This window comes from Sinohyriopsis cumingii, chromosome 12, assembly GCF_028554795.1.
Source record: "Sinohyriopsis cumingii isolate HCF-2022 chromosome 12, ASM2855479v2, whole genome shotgun sequence".
NCBI lineage: Eukaryota > Metazoa > Mollusca > Bivalvia > Unionida > Unionidae > Sinohyriopsis > Sinohyriopsis cumingii.
In genome coordinates, this window is record NC_142972.1 from 14,148,201 (window position 1) to 14,162,179 (window position 13,979).

The 13,979-nt window shown below is 34.8% G+C and overlaps 1 protein-coding gene across 1 annotated transcript in view; it reads right to left on the minus strand.

Moving 5' to 3' along the window:
• The window catches only part of LOC149786024 (E3 ubiquitin-protein ligase rnf213-alpha-like), a 358,391-nt gene that overhangs the window by 52,677 nt on the left and 291,735 nt on the right, over positions 1–13,979 (minus strand). Inside the window, exons 63-65 of the mRNA XM_089978099.1 lie at positions 6,431–6,581; positions 2,113–2,287; positions 4–104 (exon numbers count right to left, since the gene is read on the minus strand). Of these exons, the coding sequence (XP_089834225.1) occupies positions 4–104; positions 2,113–2,287; positions 6,431–6,581 (427 nt within the window). The remainder of the gene's footprint in view (positions 1–3; positions 105–2,112; positions 2,288–6,430; positions 6,582–13,979) is intronic.

Sequence of the window (13,979 nt, forward strand, 5' to 3'; positions counted from 1 at the left end):
TACCTGTAACGTTGGGGTCACATATCTTTCAGAAAACCTCTTTTCCCACTCATTTCTGCCTCTTTTGGTCATCAATCCACAGAGTTCATCTACAAGCATCTCATCTAAATAGGAATAATTATCTTTATAAGTAAGAATTGCATTTACCCTAATTTTTACATAAGAAATTGGATTGAGTTTTCTTTTTCAACGAAAGCAACCATAAAATAAAGAGAAGATATTTGATGATTTTTGCTTTGCTCCAAAACTGAGGAAAAAAAGAAATGTAAAAGTCTAGTCTCATAAAAACGCATATTTTATCAAGGGTTATTTATTTATCTACAGACTTATAAAAAAAATTAAATTGAGAACTACAACTTCTTTGAGCTATGTATAACCAGCTACAAGGTTCAGTATAATATAGGCAAATGCCCTAATAAATGCACATCCAAACTTTTGGTTTAAAATGCCATAAAGATATCCTTTATTGGTATACCTGCCTTGATCACAACATATTTCAAGGGAGGGAGACTGCTGAATGAACCCACCTAGATTTTCATTACTACCATGGAAATTTCCACTATGCAATTAAGCCAACTGTGTTACAATGACTTAATTTTTTCAGTTAAATCAATAAAAGAAACAGATTACATGTGCTTTTTTAAGAGTAGCCATATCAGGAGAGAGAATACCCTTCCAAAAACAAGAATTCACAAAATGGATAAAGGGAGTTAACTGTTTGAGTTTGTCAGGAACATGGTTTATGATGTCAGTGTATGCTTTTTATAATGCTATTGCTTTTTTAACCACATGAACAGATACAATAATAATGTAAGCATATAATGTAGATATTAAGTCAAACAGAGTCATTCAAATGGATAGAGCAAAGGTCTACTTCTATTTGGTTACTAATCCATTATCAGTGTGAAAGAACTACAAGGATGTCTAAATAGCATAATAGCTAAACCAAAAAAAAACCTGGCAAATCCCAACACAAATGTATCCAAATCGCATGGGTGCCACATAAAAATAATGATGAAATTGAAAAGCAAAGCTCTAAGTCAAGCAGTAATCATAATTCCATAAAAGTCTGATGGAAAACAGTGAAAATAAATTTCACTTAAATCTTCTTGCTTCATATTTATTATGGTTTCAATATATACCATTCTTCAAATGTTACTGAGTGAAAATTAAATAGGAAAGTTCTAAGACAAAATGGGTGATATAACTCCTTTAACTTTTGCCAGAAAGTGGTGAAATCAAACTTGACCTAGCTATTCCTAATATTAACTTTAATTTTAATCTATGAAGTCCACCAATGTCACCGCTTCAGTGGAAACAGAAAGGCAAAGTTCCAAAGTACAGCAGGGTCCAACACGCCATAAAATTATGACATAAAAACAGCGAAACTGAACATGTCTAGACCTTTTCATGTAAAGCCTCTGACTAACTTTGGTTTCAATCTAAAAAGACCTTCGAAAGATATGGAGCAAAGATGGATTCCATGAAAAGTTTTTAAGTGGCCATAACTCCATAAAATTCTGCTCAATGACATTCCCCAGTAGCTGACCTGCTGATATGATGGCAGGATTCAAACCAGCACCATCTGACCCTGGCATGTTAACAACGGAGCCACCACGGGTAATGTGATGAGAGGTATTGACATGTGTAACATAGATGTTCCCTCCACAGAGTAAGCAGGGGCAGTGTACAAAAATTTATTTAAGCAACCATCTCTGGCAAGATAGAAAACTAGTGTCTGGGGTTCATTACTACATTATATTAGTTCTGGGGACCTTCGGAAGTCCATATTTAAGTCTGGTTATTGCTTGACAGAAGTGGCTTTCAACACAGATTTGACTGTATTTCTGTTATGCATTACAATATCACATACATGTATTTATGAATACAGGAGCAATGTTTGCATGTTCTACAAACCGAACTATTGGCATTGCTTACATTTTCTATTTTAAGTTAAAGCTGAGGTGGTCATTTCATGAATTAATATCTAAGTAACATGAATTAGGACAAAAATAGTAAAATATGCTTGAATTTTTGCATACACACACACACATGCATACTTATGCCAAGACTCATGGACAGCACATATGGAATTTCTGATGACCAACTTACTCTCATTATGGCATTCCATTATTCCAGACAAAATACTGTGTAAAATGATGAAGATATCATCCAAGCTTTTGCCAAGAGCTCTGTGAAGGTCATCCACGTCATGTTCAATATGTTGCCATAGAAACTGGGAAACTGCATGACTAGTTATCACTGGTTTAATAAATTGACTCACAGCCTGTAAAAAAACAAACAGCCAGATAAAATCAAATTAATCACACAGGAACTATAAACAGGGTACAGTATTCTTCCTTGATTTGACCCTAGACCAGCCTAATAAATCAGCCAAAAAGTAGGGTTGGGGTTGGGGGTTTGTATATTATTATAAAAGATCTACTTAGTAAAATATTTGCCAAAATACTGTCAAAATAGGTGGGCTGATCATCAAGTATGGGCTTTATCAGTGGAAATACATACCTGTAGTAATTGGGAACATTTATGGAACACAAATTGGTATGAGCATGTGTTAATTCATGTACTGAATGGGTAAGTCATGACATCTAAAACTAACAGCTGCAAACGAGGTACATTCTTCACCTTATATTGGACCATTAATGACTTGCTGGAAAATGGAATAATTCAGCAGTGGAAAGAAAACTAATAGTTCTTACCTAAACATATTTTCAACTGCTCCTTGTATAATTTTATATTGGGATAATGGTAAGTTAACTAGATGCCAAGCAAAACAGAAAGTACTGACATCATTTATGATACCATCAGACTGCTGTAAGGCATTTCTCTTAGTGGTTTAATTTGGTTTCAAACAGAGCTTTTACTTTGTACATTTTAACCAATGTAAATAGAAACTGAAATTCATGGGAGGTTAAGCAACTGCAACTATGAGCAAGCCTTGCAGAATTTTTACCTGTGGTTTTTACCCAGCAAATGGCAGAATGTTCCTTCCTAAAGCAGAATTTGCAGGCATCTGTGCTGGGACCTGGTTAGGTTTATGAGGGTTGTGTTTAGAATTCAGACAGCCGATTTTTAAAAACATTATTTTTCTATACTGCCCATATAAGCCAGAACACAAAGAAAAGGTAACTATTTTATTATTTTTCTATGAATCAGCAATGTACAATTATTTCAGGATACCTTTATCTGTGAAATTTAGTCGAATTATATCACGTTTTTTTTTTAAAGTCCTTCTAACCTGATGTAACTGGTTCTGACCATATGCAAGATATGACAAATGGTGGTTTGTGGCAAGGTGCCCTGGACTTTAACAAGCCTCCTTGACCCAAATAAGAATGTATTATTTAATCCATGTGGTGAGCATGACGTCACAGATCAAATGACCAGTTTACATATTTAGCTACTCTGCTGAAATATAGTAAAAATCTCCTGGAAATTGTATCATTTATTCAACATAATTAAAAACAAAGCAAATGTTGGGTCACAGGCAGCTGAAGTGCAAGAGGCACTGCACAGCTAACATGTCATCTGGATAATAAAATATTTGTCCAGTTTTTGGTTGTCACATTTGATGGTCAATCAAAATCATTTGTATAAACTTTTAAGGCTTTCATGCCAGAATGCTTTGTCAAATCTGGTCAAAGTAAGCAACTTCCTGAATAAAGTCGTTTAAAGGCATCACTATTTTTAATAATGGTGACCATATATGATTGTGGATTGGATTGGTATCATTTACATCAATCTGCAAGATATTCTTTATGCCAGGATGCTTTCTATTAAACTATGTAAAAAGTCTACTGAACAGCATTTGAGATGCAGTCATTAATGTTTTTTTTTCAAATTAAAGTAATCGAGGCCATATTTAATGGTTGATTGTCATAATTGGAACAAGTTTGAAAGATCCTTATGCCTAGATACTTTTGCCAAATTTTTTAAAATTCTGTTGATCAGGAAGAAGTCATATCAAGGTTTCTCTATTTTCAGTAACAGTGGTGATATTTGGGGGCAGATCAGCATCATATGTACAAAAACTGTTGATCAGGAAGAAGTCATATCAAGGTTTCTCTATTTTCAGTAACAGTGGTGATATTTGGGGGCAGATCAGCATCATATGTACAAATTCTGTTGATCAGGAAGAAGTCATATCAAGGTTTCTCTATTTTCAGTAACAGTGGTGATATCTGGGGGCAGATCAGTATCATTTGTACAAATTCTGTTGATCAGGAAGAAGTCATATCAAGGTTTGTCTATTTTCAGTAACAGTGGTGATATCTGGGGGCAGATCCTGAGCATCATATGTACAAAAACTGAAAGCCTGAAATGGCAGGATGATTCTGTCAAATTCTAATGATTGGCTTTTAGAAGTTATTCAAAAGTATTATATTTTTAGCAATGGTGGCCATAACTGAGAACTGACTGGCATAATTTGTACCAAATTAAAAGCCATCTATGCTAAGATGCTTTCTGTCAATGTTAGGTGGTGTTTGAGAAGAAGCTTTTACAAGATTTTATTTTCATAATGGCATTTGATGGTAGATCAGCATAATTTGAACAAACCTGAAAGACCTTCATGTCAGGATGCCGTCTTTCAAGTATAGTTGAAATTGGTTTAGTCATTTTTAAGAAGTTAAAAAAAGCAATTGTTGATAGGATGGACAAGGGATTACTCACAACAGATCCAGGGTCATTCTAAATAATATTGGATATCTATGGAAAGTTTTTCACTGGAGTGATACAACTGCAATCACTGCAGGGCAAGATGTGTATACCATTTCTTTCATGGCCATGTGTGTATTCAATTTATATTCATTTTAAGGTGATGTTTGTGGATTCCCATGGATTTGTGTGGCCATTTCTTGGTTGAGTCTGCTTTAATTTCCTGCACTGGATGTGATTATTTGGTTCTCTCCATTCTTGATACATCACAGCTTTATGCTGTTGATGTCTTGGGTTTAACGCCATTTTTTAGGCATATGGTATGATATAAATGGCAGACCATTGTATTTCCTTGTTGTTAATGTGTTCTTGATTTCTTGGGAATTTCTAAGGCTTGAACTTTACACCCAATTTACATAATGCATTTCAGACTTGAATCAGATGCACTGGTTTGCCCAAGTACATCATATCTAAACTATCCATATAGGATCACAAGTGCATCATGTCTAAGCTATCCATATGGGATCATAAGAATGTGCAACAGGAGAGTATTTTTCAGCTTGCATCTATTAGTGCTCAGAATTCATCTCTACGATATTTACATGCTTTTTTTGGCACTGTTAATATATTAATATTTGTACACATACCCTTCTTACATCAGCTTAATTGTTAATATGACTATTGATTGTGTTATTGAATACTACAGGTTACCCTGCTTTACTCATTTCTTGGATGAATATGCATCTGTTCTCTTTGGGCATTAACTTCATTCTGTTCCATTTTATTCACACAATAATCTAATTCTAAATCCCTTGATACTGATGTCAACACCTGGGAAGAGCTCACTCTAGACAGATCAAGCTGGCGACATGCTCTGATCACTGGTTTGAAAGCCGGAGAGGACAAGCAATGCTTGCTAGCTGATGAAAGACGATTGCAGTGGAAGAAGCAGCAGCTCCAACCAACACCTGACACAACCTTCAAGTGCAGCAGGGACTACCACTCATGCATTGGACTACTTAGCCACAGCAGACACTGCACAACCACCAACCGGGACATCTCTCATGGGTGCAGTTCCATCATCTCTCTCTCAAGACTAACGGATGCCAACAACAATAATCTAATTCAGTGCTATATTGCATATTCAATCTAAACCCATTATGTTTTGTCCACACAGTTGCTACTGTCATCCCCAACTTTCACTGGCCAATCCAGTCTTCACTGGACTCCTTCAGTCTAGGCCAAAGAAACTTTACTCAAGGGTTATCCATAACATTCTGTCAGGGAGTTTCACAGACCAGCTGTGACCTTTGTACAACCCTGTTGTTTCAGGGAGTTTCACAGCTCAGCTGTGCCCTTTGTACAACCCTGTTGTGTCAGGGAGTTTCACAACTCAGCTGTGACCTTTGTACAACCCTGTTGTGCCCATTCAGTTGCCACTAAATCAATCACTGACAGAATTAACTGAAATGGCAGCAGATAGTTCTCATCAAGTCCAACATGTATGTTTTAATATGAATACAAAATTAACTTGAGATGATTGTTACTGTGTATATTTTCAGCAAAGGTGGCCATATTTAAAGGCAGACTGACACCAAATCTGAATGAGCTGGATGCTTTCTGTCAGATCTGGTCATATTCTGTCAACCAGTTTTTGAGAAGAAGATGTACATATTAACTGTGAGTAGACGACGAATCATGAACCATACTATAAGCACACTTGGCCTTACAGCCAGATGAGCTAAACACTGACCATCGAATCAATGTTGGCTCCAAGCATCATGGTGAGATGTGTCAGAAGACGAACAATACCACAGTAAGCCGGAGTAAAACTTCTCTCTGGACCAATCTGTGTCCTGTTTGCAGCACAGCCTAAAATGTGCCCAGTTTCTGTTTGGTCAACACTGCAGATAAAAAAAAAACAATAATTTTGTATTGCTAAGTATATGTGGTACAAAAATGTGGCCACATTTTATTTTCTCTGTGCATTACTACTGATATATTGTTTGAATGTTCCTTAATTTTATTTTGTTTTGCAAAATTAGCTAAAATTATATCACTGCTAAATAAATCAACTATACAGAAATTTATTCATAAAAGATATTGATCATATCATATACAGCCAAACCGGTTAACTTGAGAAAATATTGCATTTTGTCCTCTATAGGTATGGGTCAGTGTTCCAAAAGTTACAAACTTCACAGATGCAGTTACCAACTTGATGCATTTTAAACAAGAAATGTTTAAAACAGTTGTTACATATTTAATAATTTTTTGGAGACAAGGAATCATTTATTGGTACATATGTGTGGGTGTGCATATATATAGATAGATAAATAGACACAAAAACTGATAATGGCACAAATTCAAAATGGTTTCCCAATATTTTGGACTAAACAAGCTCTTTGTCAAGGGAGAAAAGAAATATACAAAATAAACACTTAACTCAAAATATATCAAATAGTCCGAATCACTAGGGACAATTTATAACAAGAGATAACACAATACAGAGTTGTACAGGAACAACAGACGAGTGAGTTCTTGTGTCTATCACATAATGAACTAGGCAGTATGTTTTGATCAAATTCTAAGTTAAGAATGTGTGTGTGTGTGTGTGTGTGTGTTTGTGTGGGTAAGAAAACTAACAACTTAAGTACTCACCAGCCAAACTCATGGTATGCATAATAGTAATTCAATACAAAATATGCATAAGAAGCACAATTTCTACAAAATTTCTGCTAGATTCCATTCAAATCCAAATACCTAATTGTTCGCTAATGCACTCACACTAACTTAGGAAACACTGTAGTCTGAAACATTCACATTTGCTGTACATGTTCAATTCGTCTGACCTTTAACCGACAATAAAATTCATATAGCAGACATTGGGAGTTTCTAGAAACTTATATTTAGGCTTTGAAAAATAATTTAGCTGAAAATTCGTACAGTAGGTCAAATGTATTGACCTCATAATGAGTGTAATTGCCAGGACCCATTATAGGAGTGAACCATTCAATTTCATGGGTAAAAGAAGGATCTCCATAAAAATGGCTAAGTCATACTCTAATAGAAAGAGGAAAGAAAATAAAGAATATAATCCCAATATTAAATGAGCTTACAGTTATAACTATATTTTTGCTCTACAGCAGACGAAAAACAGGGAGTTATATGTTTTATTGTAATCATACAACTTAAATGGTTCTGTTCCAGTCTCTGGTCCACAGCAATACAAGACACATGGTACTAATTCAACTCCAATAGTAAACATATGGAAACACCATCATATTCAAAATTCAATAACTTAAAATTTCTGGGTGCTGATGATGAGACCTATAATTCTCCATGCACATCTAACCTTGGTGCAAGCTTATGTGTGGAGAACACCATATGAGCCGCGGAAATTTTGTTTACATACATGTGCATGAAACACATGTTATTGATTCTGCAGCAAATGAATCAGGTGCTACTTTCATTATTCAGTACTCCTGAGTCAAGCCTGTAAAAGTGCTAAAATTGCATCAGTAGAAATTTGTCTATATTTTTTTAAAATTACATATAGGATAAGCTCTCAAAAGATATTTTTACTAAAATTTTAATTTTCATTATTAACCAATTATGGACCACCAAACCCGTAAATACTCTATTATTTCTTCACCCATTTCTAGACTGGTTCACAGTTCTTCCGTATAATTAGTACTGTGTGTCCTACAAGCTGCAGAATACCATTTAACTTTGCCATTAAAGTGGGATGTCTGTGTGTGTTTGATTTAGATTTTTAATGTAACTTTAACAATTTTAGTCAAATCACAATCATTTATGCAATGTGGTTTTGTATAGTAATGTCTAGCACTGGGGCATAATGCCGCAGACATTTAGTATCATGTCCTACCCAGTCACATTATCATGACACCAAACCAACCAGTCCTAGCACTAACCTCTTAAAGCTGAGTGCCAAGTGAGGAAGTTGATAGTACCATTTTTATAGGTCTTTGGTAAGTGTGGTGTGAATTTGAGTGATATGGAGCTACTGTTTGCATTTCTGACTCTAAATAAAAAGGATAAAGACGGGTGTGGATGTGGCAATGTCTAACACTGTTTCTGAAAATTTGGGCAATCAACCTCTTGAACAGTTAGTGTATGACGGTTGATTGAGCAGGTATTGGTGCTCTAATGTTGCTCTGAAACAGGTGGGTAAATGAACAGATTTATAAATTCAGGTGAGAAACGTTTAATACTTCACATTATTTGGTGCTTGCTTGAAAGGGTATGCCAGAGTGAGCAAATATTTGTTGGCTAAATGTGCTTACCTTGGACTGAACAACAAATGCTTAATGCCTTTATTGTTGATTGTTCAATAATAATTAGAATAACAACTATCAGCTTGTTAAGAAGCTGATGTCTTTTCAAAAATAAGCAAGAATTTTGTTAATGAAATTAAATATATATATACCTTTCTGAAGCAAAATCAGTTAAGTCACTCTTTAGCTTTTGCCCTTATCTGCTAATGACTGTAGCAGGTAACAATATTCATTCTTGACACTAAAGCTCTTTAATGTTCGAAGAAATATGTTACATTCTGGCAAACTTTTAGGAGCCCATGTTACAGCAGAGTGTTGTGGTATAGCTCTTTCATTATAGTACCCAACATGATTCCAGATATAATGCAGTCATGATACTGACCCATTAAAAAAATTATAAAATGAAATTACATAATTTCCACTTTCCAACAGCTTAAAGGTTTATGTGACTACTTCATTCAAGTTGGGTATTAGAATCTGCCAGTTTGTTTCTAATTAGCCAATTTGGTATTCTGCATTTATCATTGTTGTATTCAGTTAGAGGCATAAGCGAAAAGCTAAAATGACAGGTCTGTCACTTTAAAGCATCTACATGATACCTATCACATCTGAGTATTTCTATCAATGTAGTAGTTCATTCTCCATCTTTTGATGTGATACAATCTGTCAATAAACAATGACCAGTTTAATCTATTAAAGATAAGCAACTGTGATCCTTGGATTGCTAGTAAACTAGCTTCAAAAGTTATATATTTATTGACATTAGGAAGGAGAAGCCCACCTGTGGATTGCCAGTAAATCAACTTTAATTGTGCTGTATTTACTGACAGAGGAACCTACCTGACTGTATTTGATTTTGAGCAATGATAAAACAGAATATAAGGGATTCATTTTGGCAGGTGCCTTATCTTGTTTTAACCAGTCATGTGACTAGTTTTGTTTGTTTGTTTTCTTTGTTTTGGGTAGTGGTCAATCCATGAAATTAAATACCTTCAAATATGCAAACTTTGACAGAGGCAAACCAGCAAATATAAGGAACCACTAAAATGTCTTTTTGTAACAAAACCACCAAAATTGATCATTAAAATAAATGAACTGACAATTTTCAAAATAATGCACAATCAGACAATGTAGAAAAGCCTCTGTTGGGAAACTCAGCAGATGAAGTACAAAAGGTACCATGTGGACATTCTGCGTAGTATTTCATATTTCTATATCTTAAATTGATCTTCAAATCAGTTTGCAATGCCATCTTTATTTGTGGAGGCACGCAAAGAAATAAACTCAGCAATTTGGTTTATGCATAGAGAGACTTTATATATTTGATCTTTGTTAAGCTATCAACATCTGAGGGTATTATCAGCAAATGCAGGCAGTGTCGGGAAAATGGGGCAGGGGCACCTACTTGACAGCCTCTTTTTTCAGAATTTCATTACATATGAAGCTGATTGCAAGAAAATTGTTGACATATTAATATATTAAAACTGTTACAGTTACATTATTGTCTGCTATTCCATGTTTTTGTTGCCTTCAGTCTTTGCAAATGTGGACATTGTTGAGCCGTATGGTTGTGAAAATTAGGAAACAAAAATTAAGAGTCTTTAACTTAACTTGCAATCTGGTATACAGTATGTCAGTAAAAGGTCATTTTCTACGCTTTCCACACCAATTGGTACCAAGATTCAAGAACATTTCAATATTAATGCTGGAATATTCAGATTTTCACTAGAAGTAAATAAAAACTCATTAAGTACTTGGAATGTATCCAAATCACTGATGGTTTAAGTAGAAATCTCAAGGACATGGGATAAATTTTTTTAAGTATATGCACTTTAAGATGGATACAAAATAAAGCTGATACAACTACCAAATGTATCCTAAATATCTGACTAAATACGAAAATTTAATTTTGATTACACTGATCAGTCATTTCTGAATATTCACAAATGCTGTTAATAATAAGTCCCATTCCTCTCTGATGACAAATTGGTATCATGCACTGACTCAATGATTATTATGTTGGAATTGTGACCAGAAAGGTGTAGGTTTGATTCCCATTATCTGATCCAATAGGAGCAGCTACCATGGTGTGTCCTTGAGCATGGCACTTCATTCTTCTTGCCTCAGCATGATATAACTTTCAAATTTATGATGTGCCATAAAAATAAAACAAAAACAATCAAATCAGATCTACACAAATGAAATCCCTTTAGAGTACTTTCTGTTGAATTGGGTCAGTTTTTAAAATAATTTTTTTAATATGTCATTTAAATGTTTTTCTATCATTACAACCACATTTGATGGTGGGTCAGCATCAGTTCTGCAAAAATAAAAACCCTTTTAGCAAGTATGCTTGCCATTAAGTTCGGTTCAATGGTTATGGAGAAGTTGGTTAAAGATGTTTTAATTTTAGCAACATCAGCCATATGTGATGGAAAATTCTGTATCATTTGTATAGAAGCTTGAAAACCTTTTATGACAGGGTGCTTTTTGTTGAACTTTGTCACATCTCTGTTTAGAAGTTGTTCAATGGTGTTTTATTTATTACTAATAACAGCCACAGTTCATAGTGGATTACCATTTGCACAAAATTAAAAGCATTTCAGACCAGTGCACTTCTATCAAATTTGATCAGTTAAGTTGTTTGAATTTTGAGAAGTAGCAGTCTTTCTATTTTTAATATGGCTTGTAATGGCAGACTTGAATCATATTGAGGAGTTTTTGAGAAGTCATTTTAAGGTGTTTCTATTCATTGTAACATTGACAGTTTTATGTAGAATCAGCATCACTTATATAAAAATGAAATTCCTTTATGCCTGAATGCTCTCTATCAATGTGGCTGAAATTTGGTCATTTTTAAAACATAGTAAAACAAGTGGACCTTAGATGAAGCATGCCACACACAGGATCATACCATAAGCTTATTTGGCCTCATGACCAGGTCCAATAAAAATGTATTATTCTGGAAGAAACTGTGTTCCTGGATTAAGACTGTGTGATAGTTCAAAATTTGGAAATATTAACTCATACTGTGAGATATTACAAGTATATTTATGTCATGTTTACCCCGACCCAGAGTAGCCCCAGTTTGAAACATGTATAATCAAAGTAATTCTGACAAGCCATTGTTTGATGTTAAACATTGCACCAGGCTACCACTAATCCATTACGTAAGATTGCCGTGGCTAGAAGTGGAGAGCCGGACCTAGGAGTTGCGAAGCCGCCAGATAGCCAATTATCACCTAGTTGTGGAAACGTTTGTCCAGATCAAAAGAAGTTGCCTGAAGAAGTGGGAGTGTCTTAACTTCTTTACCCTGCAGACAGACAGACAGGTTGAACTGGCTGCTAAGACGATTGGACAGGGTCACAGCGCCACCCAATCAGAATCGTGATGGGGAGAGACCCTGATTTGGGTAGAATGATATCTCTGTGTCTTCCGGCAAGACTTAGTTCGCTAAGAGAAATTACCCAGAGGAGGTTAGCGTAACTCCAAATAGCCATTTGTTATTGGCAGGAAAATCTTAGAACAGGAAATTCTAAGTATAGACAGCTTCAAGTCAGGAAGCTTTGAGGGACAGACCAGTTACAGTATGGTCCCAAAGTCTCAGATAGAGAGACGGAGGAAAGGAGAAGAAAGGAGATAAGTCAGGAGGAGTTGAAGTCTGGGAGCGAAATTGGAGGAGGAGATAGTAGAGTGGGAAACGAAGTCGAAGTAGGTGTTAGAGGAACGGAAAGAAGGAAGGAATTAGCAGGAAAGAAAGAGATAAGTAGATGCAAGGACGGGGGAAAATCGAACTCACACTGTAAATCATGGGATGAATTAGGCTGTCACTTGGTCGAGGGAAAGACAGGTGATTGAATGTTATTGTTTTAAATTATCAAATTTATTAAATTGTTATTGATTGAATTTCATCTTCGTGTTCTCTATAATTTAGCCATCGGCATTGCTGACTGGGGGCTCAGAGCTGTAAATCTACCTCGTCACTAATTTAACTTTCTAACCTCATGAGCCAGGGTGGAACTTCCATCATAATTTAATTAAAATATATTGGAAGAACCCACCCCAATGTGTGTAAATGTCACAATTTATAATAAACCCATGGAAAAGTAATATTCATCCCCATACCAAGAATAAATTACAGAAGTATCTGGACATGCAACAGACTGCTAATACAGGAAATTTCATAAATGGAGATATATTAAGAGGCTCATTTTGTCTAAATTGTATGCTTTAAATGCACTGAAATATTGGGAAAAATTGTTTTAGATATATTTCAATAAATATTTAGGGTACAAAAACCCATCTTCAAGCATAATAAGGTAAGTACAAATTTTCATTTATGCTTTGGTTAAGACTAGGAATTACGTTTGTAAATTTTAAGCTATGCATAATTGTAATTTGGACTTGATCTTGTCCAAAATCAAGTTCATTTTCTACCTGACCTGAATCATTGATTTGTTTTTATTCTGTAAACAACTAACCCATGGATAGTATTTTCTCTGAATTTTAGTTTCATATTAGGATTTTTATTAATAGAAGAAAACATGTTTATCTTGGTTGAGTCAAGGACATTGTGTTTTCCATGTTCTTTATTATAATTTTAGTAATGACTTTCTAGTAACAGACCTAATTCTAACTAAGATTTTATCTGAGATTTTAGAAAATGTTAACTGTGACCTAAGGTCAGGTAGGGAACTATATAATCTTGTTACTGGAAAAATGATTTCTTTGTGCTGTAAGATCTGAGCAGAACCAGTTGTATTATTGTTCTGTTCAGTTATTTTCTCTGGAAATACAAAGTGCTCAAAAAATAACATTCCTGGAAGCAGCCTCTTGGATTTATAGAGAAATTTCAAATAAGGATATATTTTTTGTTCGTATTATTGTGATACAATAAAAGACTGTTGGTACATCAGTACAATACAAACCACCACAGGCACATTAACGCTTTTAGCATTGAATTTATTTTAGATTATCACTACAATTTTTTCAGAGCCTTATTC